The sequence below is a fragment of the Panicum virgatum genome, chromosome 2K, assembly GCF_016808335.1.
Source record: "Panicum virgatum strain AP13 chromosome 2K, P.virgatum_v5, whole genome shotgun sequence".
NCBI classification, from domain to species: domain Eukaryota; kingdom Viridiplantae; phylum Streptophyta; class Magnoliopsida; order Poales; family Poaceae; genus Panicum; species Panicum virgatum.
Genome location: NC_053137.1, coordinates 56,088,287 through 56,107,848, shown reverse-complemented (window position 1 = coordinate 56,107,848; position 19,562 = coordinate 56,088,287). Strand labels below are relative to the sequence as shown.

The following is a 19,562-nucleotide window of genomic DNA, read 5'->3' as shown; positions in this document are numbered from 1 at the left end:
GTCCAAGCCTACCCATGGCCCGGAGCCCGTCCACAACCCAACCTGATCGAGTTATTGAATGAGTTTGGACAAGAACAGGCCCAAAACTAGCATGAGCCCAATTCAAACATGTAAATGAGTATAATATCTGTTTTGAAGCTTGAAAATTGCACATACATATTTTGTGTGAAGAATTTGTGACAAATGACCAAGTGAGTAGTTTAGGCCTGGGTGGCCTCCACTCCTCCAGGTCTATACTTTTTTTTTGCTATTTTCTTTCTCATGGTTCTAGTCACGAGCGGTGAGAGATAGGATTTTCTGCCACGGTATTTGTTACATTTACCTAGATAATCTCTCATGTATGTAAAATTGTGGAAACGAGGCTAGGAGCCATGAGTGATGAACCATTGTGCAATTTAGCATGGTGATCTATAGAAGCAGCATACTGCTTCCTCTTATCACAAAACAATTGTATTTTGATTTATTCCAAGTTAAAAAATGTATTATTTCAAATAAAAATAGTTTATATATGTTAAAATTGTGTCATCAGTCCATTATATATGTCAGAAAGAGTTATTAGTAAACAACATGCTTTGGCCGAGTGTGCGTGCTTGCGGACATTTGGGGTGTTTCCACGCAAAGAATGAATGAAAAAAACAAATGAAAAAGAGGCCTTGGCCAGAAAAATAAATTCAGAGAAAGAGAGGGGCTGAAGTGCGAAAACGGGCGCCTCGAATCCGGGCCCACAGCGAGCAGCTTCCCGTCTCCCCGTCTCATGACTCAGCACCACCTGCCCCATCCTCCTCTCTCCTCGTATAAAGCGCCGCAATCCTCCAGCCTGTTCGTCTTGCTGATCAGCGCTGGCTGGCTGGTGCTGTAGCTACAGTGCCGATCAAGTACGTGCTGCCGCGTGTAATCAAGATTATACCACGTATAATTACTACAGTATCAACCGATATAATAACCAGTCGCTACAGACAGTACCTCACAGTGTCCCCCTGCTCCCGCGACTGCTTAAGTTACAGTCAAAGTAGCGACTGCATAGTAACTCGGTCCCGCCGCCCATGGGAGCTCCACCACGCACCGCTGCCCCGGCTCCACGCCGCGAACCCTAGCCGCCCCGCCCCTATGGCCGCCGAGTCCTGCGGCAGCCGCGGCGCCTCGCCGCCGCCGCCACCCTCCTCCGCTGGCGGCGGCGCGGCCGGGAGGCGGCGGAAGGCCGAGGCCTACGCCGAGGTGCTCCGCCGCATCCGCGCCGGCGGTTACGGCGGCGGCCGCCCGGAGTTGGAGGACGAGCTCTGGGCCCATTTCCAAGGCCTACCGGCCAGGTCTGCCTCTCTCTCTCTCTCTCTCTCTCTCTCTCTCGTCGCATGTAGGCTGTAGTTGCTAGCACCTCTCTGCCAAATTTCGATGCGTCGCGCCTGATGCGTAGGATGCTCTACTGTTGGATCGCATGAAGGAGTTGATCTATCTTCTCCTGGCTCGATTATTCTCCGTTTCCGCTGTTGCGGCTGGGGCCCAGTGGATCGCACAGGGAGCTGATCCGAGCCGCAGCTGCTCGTCGCCGCTGTAGCTAAAGCTAAGGCTAGCGCCTTTTTGTCGCTGATGAGATTCGCGTTCGCGTTCGCCGTGGCGCTTGTCGTATGGTCCATGGAAACTTTCGAGATTGCTACGTAAATACACTCGGATCAGGATGCAAAGATAAAGCTAGCCATTTTCTTTTTCGTGATGATTAGTACATGCTAATTGGATTGATTAACGCGCAGGCTTGACTAGCGTAATGCTCTGCAGGATCTAGATTAACACAACCCAACTCGTATTGCAGACAGTACATGCAGTACAAGTGTACAACTCGTAGTACAACAAGTTGCTGTTTCTTTTGCCTCTTCTCTTTAATCTCGTGAAGACTAGTTTTATAAGTTATAACACGATGCCAGTCTGGTTGGATGGTCAGCACTCTGGTTATAAATGGACGCTCTCTCTCTCTCTCTCTCTCTCTCTCTCTCTCTCTTAAGTATAGAACAAGTTTGTCACATTAATTGACACTAGTAAATCTACTCATCTACTGGAGTCTGCTGGAGATTTCTCCTTCTCTTCTAAATGAGAACTGTGTGGAAATTGGTGTAGTTTTTCTTAAGCTTGGGCTGCTTGTGAACTTTTTCTTAAGCTTGGGCTGCTTGTGTAAACACCAAACGGTCATTGCTTGGGCATTCCTCGTGATCATCACCACTTCATATTGGTGATACTATGCTTCTTGTTTTCTTCCATACTTGTCATGTTGCTGTTTGCTTCTTTAGAATGGCTCGTCCTGTTTATCAGAGTATTTGTGACAACATCAAAACAGCAAAGCTGTTCAGAAGGGTACTGTTAGTGTTGTTAAATGTGTGTCTAACTGTAGCTCGCTGTGGCGAGAACTAGCACTTATTTAAAAATTGCATGCCACTGAAATCTTATATTAGGCTTCCATGACTATGTCATTGGACAGATATGCTTTGGATGTCAATGTCGAACGGGTTGAAGATGTCTTACTGCACAAGAAATTGCTTGAGCAAGCCCGTGACCCCATGAATGGGCTGGTCTTTGATGTTCGTCCTTCACAGGTGATTAGCTCATACAGCATATATATACTTTATTTATTCATGATCTACTGGCTAGACATCAATTAGTGGCTATTATTTTCCTCATCTATTTCTATGAAATAACCATAAGCTCTTCTTTAAAAGAGTCTTATACATCTCTATCTAGTTTAAGGTCTCAAACTCACACAATTACATGAGCTGCACTTTCTATTTTTCTGCGAATTTCTGTTAATTAGTATGTTACAGCGTAGCATTGTCAAAACGAACTACATAAAGACTGCTTTCTGTTTTATTCCATTGCATGGGTCATTCTAAGACTTTTTCTTTAATTTTTGTGGCAGCTAGGTCTTTTCATTTTATGTGGAATAACTGCTTTTGCGATTGTCTTGTATGAATATGCATGAAGGGATGGATGCACTAATCAATTTTAGAATAAAAAGTTCAATATGCACTTATTCAAAAGATATCTCATATATTTCTTTTTGTATATTTTCTTTTGGCATTTGTTTCTCTGATTTCGGAACTCTCAAAGTAGATCATCCTCATAGTTCCCTATGTTTTCTTGTTTGTTTTTATCAAGAAACAGAGGGAGATAACATACAACATTGTAGACTCGTCTCTTACATAATTCTTACTGTATTAGTCACTTTGTCCGTGGAGTACATGTTGCCATAGCAATATAGGAGTACTATTGTTTGAAGCTATAAGTAGTGGATATCAAATGTTCTATACAAGAATCAATTAGGGATTTATTTAGCTTTTACTGTGTTTAATGGCAATAGCATTTTCTTAGAGTGTGGAACAACTTTGAATTTGAGCCAATGAATCTCTTAGCAGGATGGCTGCAAACTTTTAATCCATGAGATCTGCAAAACTTGTCCTGTTGTAGTATAGATATTGGTACTGTGAAAATTAGCATATATATTGTAATATCTTTCATTAGCATTGCTATTAACTTACTAAATAAACTGCACCTTTATGTTGACAATGATTTAGTTTTAGGTCCTTACTCTGGAGGAAAACACTGGATTTGAGTCCTCAACCTCCTTTAAGCAAGAACAAGATCCCCGATGCTCAGCATTTGCATCAAGAGATCAAAGGTGATTTGATCTAGTCTTCTTTGATATTACGCAGTCCACTTGTAAGTTTATTAGCCTGTGTCCTTGAGATGGTCTTTTAATGCTTCTTATAGTATAGTTTAATTAGTTATTTTTAACACTTCCGCAGTTTTTGCAGTAGTGTTTTACTTGCATTTCTCTCAATCTCTATGAGGCTTCTGTAGTTAATGATAAGCGAAGGGCCAATATTTTCTGATATGTAATACCATTACAGGCCTTTGCACGAAATTATATTTGCATGTGACGATAAGCCAAAGCTTCTTAGTCAGGTAAACCATCAACTTCTTGTTTGGATGTCAAAGTTTTAGAAAACTATAGTATAAAGAAACTGTGGTTTTATAAGCTAAAGGCACGCAAAACCATGGTTTAGAAAATGAGGTCCCGAGTGGAGTATATAAAACTCCCAAAAGACTACGGTTTTGAATTTTGACAATACCATGGTTTTAAAAACTAGAATGTTTGTTGCATCCAAATACCCAACAGCCTTTGAAAAACATATTATTTTTGCAACACCGTAGTATTTATCTAATACTCCAACAATACTTTCTATCCAAAGTTCCAATCAAGGCCTAAATGTATACATCTTTTCTTCTTATCCAGTTAACCTCTCTTCTTGGGGAGCTTGGTCTTAATATTCAAGAAGCACATGCATATTCGACGAATGATGGCTATTCCTTGGACATATTTGTTGTTGAGGGCTGGGAGTATGAGGTAATTCAACTTTTCTATGGAAAAGGCAACTGAACAATCATTGTTTGACAGAGCCATGTATACCTACTGTACATCTATCCTTTAGACAAGGTCATATAAGCTGAGTCTGCAATGCTTAGTACCCGTGTACTGTTTTTGCATAGATATAATGTCCAAAGAGTTGTAGGGTCTGAATTTGTTCTTTATGTAATGATAGAAACTTTGGTGTTGTATATTCCAGATTACAATCAAGTTCAGAATCAGATAGCGTATTGTGTGTTATACTATGTCATCAATCTTGCAAATTCCAAAAATATTGTACTATATTTTTTGACAAGGGCTTGTCAACACTGTTACTAACCTTGGAGATTTGGAAATTAGGATAATCTGTCCATTAGGGACAGGGCATATATATAGGAGCCTCATGGGCCATATGGGCCTACAATAGTGATGGGCCTTCATATACTTAACACCCCCTTCAAACTCAAGGTGGAAGCGGAGGATTTGAAGCATTGAGTTTGAGCAAGTGAAGCCGATGTTGCTGTCGAGTTTGTGCTTTAGTGAAAAAATCTGCTACTTGCAGTTCAGAGGGCACATACTGAAGAGCAATAGTTTTCTAATGACAATGTGACCGAGTAAAGGAGGCATCGACACTGATATGCTTCGTTAACTCGTGCTTGACTGGATCATTAGCAATCTGTATAGCTCTAGTGTTGTCACATAGAAGAGGTGTGGGAGCATCAAAGGAGACACCAAAATCAGCCAACAACCATCGAAGCCACACAATCTCTGAAGTGGTGGTTGCTAGTGCTTGAAGTTCGGCCTCTGTACTAGATCGAGATATGGCTGCTTGCTTCTTGGACTTCCATGTAAGAGGAGAAGAGCCAAGAAGAATACAATAGCCTGTAACTGATCAACGATCTATTGGATCACTCGCCCAAGTGGAGTCCGAGTAAGCATGGAGCTGAAGCGGACTATCATGAGCATAGAACAAACATTGGGATGATGTCCCTCTCAAGTATCTCAGCACATGAAGCAAGTGACCAAAATGAACAGAAGTAGGAGCACTCACTAACTGACTCAAGATATGAACCGCATGAGCAATATCAGGCCTTGTAACAGTGAGATAAATAAGACTGCCCACAATATGCCTATATCGAGATGGATCCTCAAGAACTGTACCATCAGTAGGACGAAGCTGCAAGTGAAGATCCATTGGTGTTGCAGCAGTCCTATTGTCAGTGATTCCAGAATGAGCAATGAGGTCTTGAATGTATTTGGATTGAGAAATATAATATCCCTTTGCAGAGTGCGAAACCTTAATCCCTAAGAAGTAACTAAGGGGACCCAAATCAGACATCTGAAATTCCTTACCAAGCTGCTGTTTGACATGAGAAATATAATCCAAATCATCTCCAGTAATCAACATGTCGTCAACATAGAGAAGAAGTAAGGTACGACCACGTGGAGAGAGGTGAATAAATAAAGCAGGATCATAATCACTCGGTGCAAAACCAGCAGCTTGTATTACAGAGACAAAGCGCTCAAACCAAGTGCGAGGGGCCTGTTTAAGGCCATAAAGGGCACGGCGGAGACGACAAACATGTCCTGAAGGAACATCAACACCAGGGGGTGGTTGCATATAAACTTCCTCATGCAAATCTCCATGAAGAAAGGCATTTTTGACATCCATCCAAGAGATAGTCCAAGAAGATGCAGCAGCAACTGCAATCAAAGTACGAACAGTAGTCATATGTGCAACAGGAACAAAAGTCTCATCATAATCTCTTCCCTGAGTTTGTTGAAAACCCTGAGCAACAAGACGAGCTTTATATCGCTCAATAGAACCATCTGACTTGGTCTTAATTTTGAATACCCACTTGCATGTAATAGGAACGGCATGTGATGGTAACAGAACAATATCCCAAGTGCCAGCAAGTTGCCATTCCAGAACACCAGAAGCTTCCTGATAGGTGGATGGCTCATGAACAACAGCATTCACACGTGAAAAACCATACTTGTCGGCGGGCCCAATAGTCGCACGATCACGAAGATTATACCGTGGACCTGCCTGTAACTCATCAGAAATAACATGTGACTCATCAATATTGTTAGAATCATCACAAACCGGAGTGTTAGGACTAGCCGAGGAGAGCGGATGAGGTGAAGGCTCTTTGGGACGATGTGTGTAGACTTTTGTGATAGGAGGTTTAGAAGGCGGGAGTTGGGGTGGGGCTGAAGAGGGCTCAACAGGGGCAGTGGTCATGGAAGGAGTAGAATCAGGAATGGGTATGACGGGTGGTGGTGGTGATGGCGGCGGCGGTGGTGGTGGAGTAGCATCAACACTTGATGGAAAATGAAGCAAACTAAGAAATGATGTGGACTCTGTAGGAGAATATGAAGGTTGAGTAGAGGGGTTGTAGAAGAAAGGACGATCCTCTACAAAAGTCACATCACGGGAAATCCGAATGCGACGAGCTGAAGGATCATAACACCGATAACCCTTATGCTCAGGACTGTATCCTAGAAAAACACACTCAACCGACTGGGCAGTCAACTTTGTTCGCTCACGGGGTGCTAACAGAACATAGCATGTACATCCAAAAACCCGAAGATGATCATAACTAGGAGTACCAAAAAGTACTTCACCTGGGCATTTTTCGGACAATTTGGATGAAGGTTGCCTATTTATGAGATATACCGCAGTAGAAACAGCTTCTCCCAAAAAATGACTAGGAACAAAAGAGGAAATGAGAAGCGTTCGAGCGGTCTCTATGAGATGACGATGTTTGCGTTCAGCAACACCATTCTGAGCATGAGCACCAGGACATGAGAGTTGAGCAAGAGTACCCTGAGATGTCAAAAACTGGCGAAAAGCATCAGATAAATACTCCCCACCAGAGTCAGAACGGAAGACTTTAATAGGAATGGAAAACTGAGTATGAATCATGCCAGTAAACGACTGATATATGGAGCACAACTGGGAACGATGTTTCATAAAATAAATCCATGTATAACAGGAATGATCATCAATAAAAATGACATAGTATTTGTGACCGCCCTTTGTAGCAAAAGGCGCAGGACCCCATACATCTGAGTGAATAAGATCAAAAGGTCTAGTTGAATGAGAAACACCGGAGGAATAAGGAAGTTGTATCTGTTTTCCAAGTTTGCATCCCTTACAATGAAAACTAGACTCAATAGATGTATGCCCTAAACAACCTTTATTTATTAATGTAGACAAGCGAGACCCACAAAGATGACCAAGACGATGATGCCACTTGGCGAAGGACGAGGTGGAGGATAATGTAGTGGCTGACACATGGGCGAAAGACCGAGTGGAAGACGGAGGAAGACGCAGGGTGTCGAGTACATAGAGGCTAGGAGAACCTCTACGGCGATGGCCAGTCCCAATCACAGTCCCGGTGTGAGTCCCGGTGTGACGATTCTGAATAAAGCAAGATGTGTCATCAAATCCAACAAAACAATTATGATCTGTTACTTGACCAACTGAAAGAAGGTTCATAGACAACTGAGGTACAAAAGGGACATCAGGTACAGAAAAGTGAGAAGTGCAAAGAGAGACCCTCATGAGTGATGTAACAAGATGTACCATCTGCTGTCTGAATAGAAGCACCATCAGCAACTGGTGTACAATCAGCAAGCTGAGACCGATCCGATGTCACATGAAAAGAGGCCTCTGAATCAAGTACCCAAGGATGGAGCAGCACTGACAGGTGAAGCAACAGCAGCAGACGCTGAACCTCTAGAAGTAGGTGCTGTACCACGACCACGAGCAATACGAGCAGCCCGACGTGCACGAAAATCAGCCAACTTCTCCAGATGCGCAGAAAAACAATTTTCTGCAATATGAGTAGTCTTTCCACAATGCTTACATGGCTCTGAAGAGGTGCCTCTAGGGGTGTTATACTTTTGAGAAGCTGCCAACACACTGTGAGATGCTGATATAGGAGCAGCAGACATAGACTTAAGGTGAGTCTCTTCAGCAAGTAAATCAGACAACGCCTTAGCCATGGTTAGATCAGAGCTATCATGAAGTAACCGTTTACGAATCGAGTCAAAATCTTCTCTTGCCCCCATGACAAAACGATATGTAAGAAACTTGGGAATAAAGTTGTGTGCTGGACATTCATCTGCTGTGCAGCTAGGCACCATGGAAGTCAATGAGCCCATCAGACGATCAAAGGCAGTGAAGTACTCATCAATAGACATATCATTCTGCTCAATAACATGAGTTTGCTGCATAAGACTATGTAAAAGAGCACCACTGTCCTGAACATAACGCTGTTTCAGAGAAGACCATATTGCTTTGGCTGTTTGGAACTTAGAGAGACTCATAATCATAGATTGCTTAACACTATTGACCATAGCAGCCATAACTTTCCCATCATTAATCTGCCATTCTTTTACTTCTTTTGCATTAGTGTTATCAGACTTAAGCACAACAGGTTCATCAATCAAATGAAAGAGTAAACCATGGCCCCTCAATGCAGTCTCTACACAAAAAGCCCACTCTAGATAATTCTGACCATCTAGGGTGATATTGATAACAATTGCATTGACCGACATAGTGGAAGACTTGCTACTGTTACCAATTTCAGCCGTATAAAGAGAATGAACAGAGAGCAGAAACTTTGCAAATCACTAGCAAAGCAGAGCAGCAGAACAACAAACTGACAGAGGTTGGAGAACTGACTGAACTGACTGAGAACTGAAAAACAGAGGCAGCAGCAGTACTGACTGAAACGTGGTGCTCCACAAAGTCCTGAGGTTGGAGACAGGCGACGGAAGCAGACGGGGATGCTGCAGAACAGAGCAGCCGCAGCACTAGCAAAACAGGGCAGAGGCTGAGCAGTACACGGCCGCACACCTCCCTCAGCCTCGATGACGGGCGGAACGGGCGACAGCAGGCCGCGACGTCGCGGACGGTCCGCAATAGGCGGACGGGGCGGCAATTAAGACAGGCGGGGGCCTGCGGGTGGAGGTGGACGGGCCCGCGATGAGGACGAAGACGGCTAGCGGAGGATGCGGGCGGTGAAGCGAGGACGAGGCGGCAGGGACGGGCGGTGAAGAGGAGGACGGGCCGGCGGCAACGGTGGACGGCCGCAACGGCGGACGCGACAGGCCGCGGAGCATAGTCACAAAGTTCCTGGGTCGACCGGGTCGAGGAACGGGGTCAAGGGTCGAGGGTCGTCATTTTATAAAATTGTGGTACGAAGGGGGTATACATCTATGGAACGATAAATTATTATTTGGGACGCGACCCTGATTCATCGGGGTCGATATCTTCGGGTCGATAAAAACAAAAACTATATATGTGCTACTAATGAAGAAACTAATCTGCACAAACATATAAGAAACATATAAAAGAGTACATTTAGACCATGCTACACGTACTCAGCTCATTGTCTAACAAAAACCACACTAATCCACTGTCCTTAACCTCCTTATCCCAATTAAATCTGCTAGCTATGGGGCTGCGACCCCTTTCAAACCAGGACACGATCCAACCTTGAATGGGACACTGACCCTCTTCGACCCCGACCCTCGAATCGGAACGACGTTCCCGGGTCGAGGGACGAGGCATCGACCCCGAATCCTGTGACTATGCCGCGGAGGGGAGGGCGAGCGCCGCGTCCGCGATGGGCGGAGGAGACGGAGCAATGGGCGGCGGAAGAACAGAGGAGGCCGCGACGGCGGCGAACGGCCGCGACGAGTGGCTGCGACGGGCGGTGGCAGCAACCCTCCTGGCCGCACGCATGGCGACAGGCCGTGCAACGAGCCGCGAGCCGCAAACGGCGGCCGTGGTTCAGGAATCCAAGGCAGGGAAAAAAATGGATCTTGGGAGATTAGATTAGTCTAACCCTAACCCTAATCCTTGCTCTGATCCCATGTTACTAACCTTGGAGATTTGGAAATTAGGATAATCTGTCCATTAGGGACAGGGCATGTATATAGGATCCTCATGGGCCATATAGGCCTACAATAGTGATGGGCCTTCATATACTTAACAAACACCTCATAAATATGATGACAAAACAATCGACCAGTGACACTAAAAAGTATAGAAGTCCACCTTATCTGTAATTGAGCTAAGATGCAAAGCTTGAAGTAATGATAGTTCAAGCTCTTTTAAAGTCTATTATTTCCCCTTGTTCATAGTTTATGTGTGAGGGCATTCCTAAAGGCACAATGGAAGCTATTCAATTACATTTAAATTTAATGCTTTTAGGCCTTCCGTTTATTTTGATAAATCAACATTTCCCTTTTCCTGTCATAATTTTTCGTGGTTGCTATCACTGGCTACTGAGTTCCCTGGATTAGGTTAGGTTTTATAAACAGGATGTCGTCTCTTGTTGTGAGTGCCATCTTCAATTGCTTTCCTTTTCCTTTTTTTGTTTTTACTAACGTCATGAATCCTTTTGGTTAGCAAAGAGGTGACATACAAAAGAATAAATAACAACACAGGAGTGTTGGCATGAAGGGAAAAATAAAATAGATTTTGTAGCTGAACCATGTATCTTGTTATTACATCGGGGGCAGTTATGACTGTTTTCCTGTGCACTTGCGCATGAACTCAGGATCTGCAAGGGGACATATTTCGAGGTGCTGGTACTGATTTGTTATTTTGTTATTCCTCGCGCAATATAGATGAAAATAGACGGTGCTAGGTGGATCTTGGTTTATTTTCAAACTAAAACAAACTCTGGAACAACCATAATTATCTTTCGATTTCAGCCTTCTGCCAAACACTCTTCTTGACATCCCTCCATTCTTGTTCATTGATACAATTCAATGCTGTTTCTTGATGTGACTTGATCTCTGAATTTTTGACAGAGATCGAAAGGATTCTACAGTTTGGGGTGGTAATCATTTATAGACATTTGATTTGAAAACACACATGATTTTAGACAGTTTGTTGCTGGTAGCTACCAGAAATCACTGGATCTCACACGCCAGTGGCTACCAATAAGGACGGTAGACCGATGCTGGAAAATGGTATGTTGATTGTGACATATTAGAAACTAAGTAAGCTTCAGAGTTGTAGCAAACTTGCAATGACCACTTAACATTTGAATATGCCTATATGTTTGACTGTTCAATGTTTGTTAGCCTTTTGTTTCATCCTCTTTTTCCAACAATGTCCAGGTTGACATACTCCGAAATGCATTGAGGAAAGGCGTTGATAAAATAAAGGTAAGATGGCAGACCAATGCTTTGACTGTAATATGAATATATGATTGACTACAGATTCCTTTCTATATCATATAGCAAGTCTCATGTTAGTTTCTTCTTGGTTTGTACAAATTTAGTGTATTGCTGATATAATTTCAGATTTTTAATTTGTTACTTTTCTCTTTACTATTTAATACTATACTGTCTATGAAAAATAGTGGTTCCACTGCATTTTATTGTTTCTAAGCAGTACAAATTGTTCATCTATCAAAATTAATAAGAAACTGGTAAACTTTAGTGCCATTTAATTTAACCATGGAGCAACTTGAATAAGACAACACCAGCACTGCTGGACCCTGTGCTGCTCATGCAATTATATCATCCAAAAACTTTATGTGCATATGGTTACCTTTTTTTTTAAAAAAAATACTAATGCAGTACAGAGCATGGCCGCTGGTCCAGTCGATGTCTGCTAGGATTGATCACCAGCCATTGGAGGTTTCTGCTTCATCCAACTTCGTCCAAATACCAGTTGATGCAGCTGATGTTTGGGAAGTTGATCCCAGGCTTCTCAAATTCGAACAAAAATTAGCGTCTGGATCATTTGGTGATCTGTATGTTCAAGAAGTAAATTGAAGTAGTTTTTCTTATTTATATGCAACTGACTTATTTGGTGTGCCATCAGATACCATGGGACGTACTGTAGTCAGGATGTAGCTATCAAAGTACTCAAGCCTGAGAGGGTTAGCGTTGATATGCTACGCGAGTTTGCACAGGAAGTATATATAATGAAGTGAGTGATGAGCTTTAATATTCTTGGACTGAAAAAGTGGTGTAACTCCACTCTCTACAAAATACAACATTTTAGAATGATGTTCCATTATTTCTTTATGACTGCTCAAACGAATTGAATTCACTATAATGACTTTGCATTTAAGAATTAATGTGATGCTAATTTAATAAAAAAGCATTTCATATTTCTGCAATTTGGGTTTACTGACCATGGGTTTAAGAAGTAATTTTTACTTTGGTTGACATCATCTTCTCAATTACAGCTTAATGATATATTGTATAAAAACATACAAGAGCATTAGCCCCCTTTTTTTTTCAATCTTGATGATTGGAAACTTGCTGCTCTTGACATAATTGTCACACTCCATCCCTCATTGTTTTTCTTTTAGAAATTGATTTTTGCATTGTCAGTGTCATTGATCTGTTATGTCACCTATGTTTAATCCAATTTCTACAGAAAGGTTCGTCACAAGAATGTTGTCCAATTTATTGGTGCATGCACGAGACCACCTATTTTGTGTATAGTTACAGGTACATAGGCCTAACACCGAATAATACCTTCTATTTACAGTGCTGCTGCTTAGATTCTCTTGTGTTATTTCTTCTTCTTCTGATTTTCAGAATTCATGCATGGAGGGAGTATTTTCGACTTCCTTTACAATAGACAAGGAAGTTTTCAGCTCCCAGATGTGATAAGAATTGCATCTGATGTGTCCAAGGGAATGAATTACTTGCATCAGATTAATATTGTTCACAGGGACTTGAAGACTGCAAATCTTCTTATGGATGATCAGGTACTTGTCTGCTCATCATATTATGAACCTTTGCTGCAGCATCCACATTAGGAAAGTAGAAGTCTGCTACAATATTCACTTCTCAGCATAGTGGAATATTAGCTTAGAGCGTGGGAAACCCAAGCTACTCGATGTGCATACTCTAGCCGAGTGTTTCCCGGAGCGAGCGAATGGCTGGGAGTCAGCAAAGGTTTTGGTCCTGATATCCTGACATTGTGAAGATACTTCTGCACCTACACTTACGTGAAATTGAATAAGATATGGCCAAGCTTCATGGCTGTAATTACATATGGTAACACGAATCAAGAAATCATCTGCCTCAGATATCCTACTTTTCTGCACATAGGTAACTTATATCACAAATGCTTCACTATATGATAATACATAGCTGCACATGCTTGGCCAAAGTTGGCACTCATAACCCACAAGTAAAGATTAAACCAGATTGCCTACCCTGAACCAATCAATGTATCCATTGTATCTGTGAACCATGGCACTTGCTTTTGAGAATGTATCATGATCATATTGACAGTCGGCCTGGTTATTTTTGCTTGCCCTTGGCATGATATATATGTTCCGATATGTAAGCATGTGTTACCTCGAATTACTGTGCCGCTGGAATGATATAGTAAGTGTTCCTTGGACTTGCATTTTGTTATGTACAACACTTATCTTGCAGGTTGTCAAGGTTGCAGACTTTGGGGTCGCAAGGGTTAAAGACCAGTCAGGAGTTATGACTGCAGAAACTGGGACCTACAGATGGATGGCCCCTGAGGTTGATTTTGCCAAATCCATGTTCTTAAACATTGACAAGCTCTTAGCATTAAAAGAATCTTCTATGAAATTCGTCCAATCTTAAATGTGGTTTTGTATCAAGTGGATTACAAAATGCCCAAATGTTTGAACTTATTCTCCCTTGACCACCTTCTGAGAGTTCTGTTGAAGCAACAAATTTTTTGAGGCATTTTATTGTTGTTCCTAAAACCTTACTTAGTTTGCAATGCCATTTTTCAAAAAATCAAATTATTTTTTTCTTTGAGCAGTTTGCGATACCTGAGCTATTGTGACGTAATTCATTCTTTTTTGTTATTCTGCTTTATCTACATGAATGCTGCTTCGCCAAGCCACCAGCTGTAGCATGCCTGAGTATAATTTTCTTTTTTGGTCTACCGTAGGTACCAATTAAAATATTATAAAAAAATTCTGATTATTATCAGAAAGTACCTTGAGAAAAGAAATCCAAAATCCTTTTTCTGGATTACACTGCGGGTCTCAACTAGAGTAAAATAGTGACCTGACAAACTGAAGGTAGTCCAGCAAACTTTTTTTTTTTTTTGACTCGTAGTCCAGCAAACTCTTACCACGTTTCTTTTATCTATAGACTGCTTTCAGTAAGACATAACAGATAATGAGTTCCTTAGGAGGTGTCATATTGATGCACCATGTTCACTCTGCTCTTGAGCTTTGTGCCACTGGAAGAGTTAAGCTTGCAGCATCTTTTTCACTAGAAAATATTTGCAGGTCATTGAGCACTTGCCATATGATCATAGGGCGGATGTTTTCAGTTTCGGGATTGTTCTTTGGGAGCTGCTGACTGGAAAGGTTCTTTACTCTCACGAGCCTTTTATTTCAGGCATAATGGTAGTGCAGAATTGTGGTTTTGCTGATTGTGGAGTTGGCTTTTCCTTTCCAGCTTCCATACGAAGACATGACACCTCTTCAGGCAGCTGTTGCCGTTGTTCAAAAGGTATCATAGCACATCAGTTCAATTTGCTGGAAGGGAAAGCAACAAAAAAGGCATATGCTGAGTTGTAGATTTGTTTGGGGTGATGGAATCTTTTCCGGTGCTTGCTGGATTTGACATTGCTGCAGAATTCCTGTTGGGGATACTAATATGCTAGACCCAATATCTCTGCCTGCAGGATCTGAGGCCTACTATTGCTGCTGATACTCATCCTATGCTTGCTGATCTACTTCAGCGATGCTTGCAGAAAGATCCAGCTCTAAGACCAACCTTCGCAGAGATTGTGGATATACTGAATTCCATAAAAGAGGTTCGTTCCACACAAAGATCTACATGCATTTTGTCTGTTTTCTTTTTAATTTTGTGTTTTTTCTTTTATTGCCAGGTGGTTCAGAGTTCTGGGCATCACAAGAGACATTCAGGTCGATCTCACTCTGGGAGGAGACGAGGCTGTTGATGTGGCAGTTTTGTTCTACGCCTTTGCTTTGTTGCCTTCTCACATGTTTCATCTTTGATAGCGGCGACTTCTAGGCCTTACTTGTTTCCAAAAGTTTTCCGTTTTTGGTTGTAGTTCAGCGATAGCTTCAGAATATGGCCATATGAGTTTCTTGTGTTCATTTCGAGAGGGTCTGTTACAATTTTTTCAAATACTTTTGACTAATGTTGCAAGAGTTCCACTTTTTTGAGGTGTGCCCATTTTTTGTTTTTCATCCACCTCATGCAATACAACACTACAGTATTCATCCACATTCTTTTTCTTTCTTTCTTATGAATAGCGTTTCTTAATCTAATTATCCAGCTTGCCCTCAGCCAAGCTGCAAGTATGATCTTAAATCCACCTTAACAAGCTGCCAACGTGGTATTTCTCGGATTCAACAAACCATTGTAAATGCACTACCATCTCACCTTAATCGGAGTATCCATTGTCAAAGCAATACAAATTATTTTATAGAATTTTTTCAGGCCACATTTAAATCTTTTACTCCCGTCATGCTACGCCAGGCTGCTGATGGTTTGACATATAGACCAAAGCCGCACCAAACCAAATGTGAAATATGCTCACCCTTCAAACCTCCCCACACCAAACCGCATGCCTAAAAAACCGACCAAATTAATCTGCGAATCTCTTCAAACAAAAACCGAACTGCACTCATTGTCTTCTATGGTTTCCACCCTATTATCTAGCCATACATGATGTGCTATCTTGCTTGCGTGCTGCCTAAAATTAATGCTTCAAAGTATTAACCGCAAGCCTTTCAACCTGTTTTCGCGAGGTAAAGTGAAATGAAGCAGTACATTGAAGCCTAAGACCATACCGACCCAATCTGTTTCCCAAGCATAACCAAATCAAACTGGACCACTTCACAATGCAGACCATTTTTCACCGAACCACCACAGTGACCCACAACGAGAACCAAACTGTCCGAGCCCGGTCGGTGTGTTAGAGAATTCGACTATTCAGATGAGGAATTTCATGGCCCAAGTGTGCAACTCGTGCCATGGAATTACGTTTCGGCCTTATTATACGAGCCCAACACAAGGCCCAGCCCATCGATATACGTAGCCAAAACGAGGCGCACGCGCAGACTCCTCTACTGTGCAAGCGCCGCCCCCGCGCCGGCGCTCTACTCACCAGCCGCCACGCACGCCGGCGCCGTCCGCTCCGTCCCCGTCCCAACGCCGGTAGCCGCCGTCCCCCTCCCCGCCTCAGGTAACGTCGCACCAGTCGTCCCCAACTTCCACCTCCCTTTCACCTCGCAAGTCGCCCGCCGGTTACCCTAACGGGTGGTAGCTCTTGTTGCCCGGTAGGAACGCCGTGGTTCCGTGGATTATTCAGTCTGGGTAAAAGGACGGTTCTGGTTTCGAGGCGTCTCTGCGTCGCAACGATATTTAGGTTTTCCCGAACTGCTGTGGGTGTAATTTCATCTCGTCTGTTGCCGAGTGGTTTGCGATGTATGGAGTGGATGGTTGCGTCTGTAATTGCCGATAGCGTGATTACGGATTTTTTATGGTTTGAGATGTATGGAGTGGATGTTTTTTTAGTCTTGCTGCAGCAGATTTTTTTTCCTGATTACCCTCTTTGACATCTAAAGGCATGGCATTTCACTGATGCTTAATCAAGTCCGCAATTTGATAACTTCAAGTTCATGAACATTTTTTAAATATATGTGTGTTTGATTTTTCTTATGTAGATAGTGGCGCCATATCCATTAGATTGCTTGTTGATTTGTATTGTGCAGCAATGGTGAACTTGCAGGTGGTGAATATGTATTTTTTTATTTGGTTTATTTCTTACCCTACCTAATTAGATACCTAAATAATTTAGACTGGACCGCAAATGTTGCACAAGTGTTTTTCCTACTTCTCACAACAACATGATAGGCGAGAATGGACCGAATCTATGTTACTTATTTAGTCTCCTTTTTATGTCTCCGATGACACCTCCCCTCTCGATGTTCATCCAGTTTAGCTGTAGTTCAAGGCCGTGTATCATGTATTCATGTTCCTTATGAATTAGGCATTTGCACTGCACGTTTGTCATGTTTCATCATGAGAAGCACCCAGCATCAGTCTCACTCAGTAGTACAAATTAAGGTTGTGGCTTTGTGGAATCTGAATTCCACCGATCCCTTTAATATTGTTTTTATATAACTTCCTTTCTAGTTTTCCCATTTGGTTTTGCTGATTAATATTTTCTTCTTTTCTTTGGCATACAGTAAAAATGGTGGGACGTTCAAGTGAAGAAGCCCGGGCTCATGATGAAGTCATCAGGGATGATGTTGATTCCGATGTGGAAGAATCAGACTCGGAAGATGATTCAGGGGAAGAAGCTCAGGATAAGCCTTCAGACAAAGCTATATACAACAAGGAGGCCATTCTTGAAAAACTTGAAGACATAGCCTGGCCCAAGAATGTGGACTGGATGCACAACCTCACCATTGAGCATGACCAGGGGGAAAAGGTTGATGTGAATGATGATCTTGCCCGTGAACTTGCGTTTTACACCCAAGCTTTGGATGGCACAAGGCAGGCCTTTGAGAAGCTGCAGTCAATGAAGGTTCGGTTCCTCAGGCCAACAGATTACTATGCTGAGATGGTCAAGACTGACGCGCACATGCACAAGATCAAGGGGAGGTTGTTGTCAGAGAAGAGGAGGATCGAGGAGGCTGAGGAGAGGAAGAAGGCTAGAGAGGCCAAAAAGATAGCAAAGGAGGTGCAGGCAGAGAAGAACAAGCAGCGGGCTAAGGAGAAGAAGGAGCATATTGAGTCAGTCAAGAAGTGGAGGAAGCAGAGGCAACAGGGGGGATTCGCCAAGGGAAGTGATGATGTGCCAGACCTGAACTTTGAGGGAGAAGAAGGATTTAAACAATCAAAGAAAAAGAGGCTTGGGGTTTCTCCTAGTGATAGGTCTGGTGGTCTTGCTAAGAGAGGTAAAGAAGGAAAGAACAGGCGGTCAAGAGATGCCAAGTTTGGCCATGGTGGTCGTAAAGGGCTGAAGAAGCAAAACACTGCTGAGACCACGAATGACTTCAGAAGTTTGAACAAGGGGGCTGAGTCTCAAAACAAGAAGAGAAAGAGATCTTGATGCAATATTGCAACAAATTTTGCTCAGTCCCTTTTGCCGTTATTACTATTCTTGTTGCAGCTTTGCTATGGTGCGTAACCAGAAGCAAAAATTAGCTGAAAGATTAGTCTAGGGAAGCAATCCAAACACAAGACTTAATGTTTTACTTTTTCTGGTGATGGTCTTCTTTTGTTGTGGAATGCAAATTATCTTAAATCGTGTACAAGTTGCTACTGTTCTTCCTGTTGTTACCTTCCGTTCTATACTTTTTTGTTACTATTCCTGTGCAGCCAGAGGTAAGGGAGTGATAATTGTCCTTATCAGCTAGTCACATCTCCCTTATTCAATTTTGAGGATATACAGTTTCCTCACGCACAGTTGTGATGCAACATAACAGTGCTCTCACTGCATTTGATTATTATGGAATTTAAAAAATGTTCATCCTGATTGTTATGGTCTTATGGATCCTCACATGAAGCCCAGATATATCATATCGGCTTTGAGGTTCCACTTTAGTTATGACATACTTTGTATACAGTTTTAATGAGCTATACTGTTTGCCACAAAAGCACATGCCTATGTTTTAGTTATGACATACTTTGTACACAGTTTTAATGAGCTATACTGTTTGCCACAAAAGCACATGCCTATGTTTTGCAAATTACTCATTGTTCGGTGATAACTGCCCAGTACAGTGTCACACTATTGGGAACCGGATGTTGTCATACATGATGTGCTAGTCCCTTCATGACACAAATAGAGTCCTAATACTGAACTCCCCGACGCACCCAGAGATTAGCTGCATTTATGAGTTCTTTCTTAGATTGACATCCGATCTTGTTTTAGAAGTGAAAATACTGATGCTGTGCTCCTTAGCAATGCTTTTAGGTCCTACTGTCTGACTAGGTCACTAGGATTATATTTATGGTTCACTGGTTGCGCAGTAGTATATAGAAAAGATCTTGTTTACTTGGATAGTATCCGATGTAAGCCATGGAGAAGATTGCCAACGAAGTTTGTTTTAGTGTGTCTGTGAATCGACCATGCTTCCTTGTTATGTCCTATCTGTTACATAGGATCGAGTATATTGATTCACATCCAAAC

At 42.4% G+C, this 19,562-nt stretch overlaps 2 protein-coding genes across 3 annotated transcripts; both read left to right on the top strand.

Moving 5' to 3' along the window:
- The first annotated feature begins 872 nt into the window (after window positions 1-872).
- Window positions 873-15,589, top strand: LOC120687712 (serine/threonine-protein kinase STY17-like). 2 transcript variants are annotated; one of them, XM_039969742.1, is made up of 15 exons: window positions 873-1,307; window positions 2,465-2,579; window positions 3,561-3,658; window positions 3,891-3,945; window positions 4,277-4,387; window positions 11,537-11,584; window positions 12,002-12,177; window positions 12,249-12,356; window positions 12,813-12,886; window positions 12,977-13,149; window positions 13,829-13,924; window positions 14,671-14,751; window positions 14,843-14,896; window positions 15,072-15,203; window positions 15,279-15,589. In XM_039969742.1, exons 1-15 carry the CDS (start codon window positions 1,108-1,110, stop codon window positions 15,348-15,350), a joined length of 1,593 nt encoding a protein of 530 aa, XP_039825676.1. In that variant the 5' UTR covers window positions 873-1,107; the 3' UTR covers window positions 15,351-15,589. The 2 variants fall into 2 exon arrangements, with proteins under 2 accessions (XP_039825676.1, XP_039825684.1); XM_039969750.1 differs by lacking the exon at window positions 873-1,307 and adding an exon at window positions 1,926-2,218.
- An 873-nt stretch (window positions 15,590-16,462) lies between these two features.
- Window positions 16,463-18,737, top strand: LOC120687725 (probable rRNA-processing protein EBP2 homolog). The gene is made up of 2 exons (XM_039969763.1): window positions 16,463-16,604; window positions 17,611-18,737. Exon 2 carries the CDS (start codon window positions 17,616-17,618, stop codon window positions 18,477-18,479), a length of 864 nt encoding a protein of 287 aa, XP_039825697.1. The 5' UTR covers window positions 16,463-16,604; window positions 17,611-17,615; the 3' UTR covers window positions 18,480-18,737.
- Window positions 18,738-19,562: the final 825 nt, after the last annotated feature.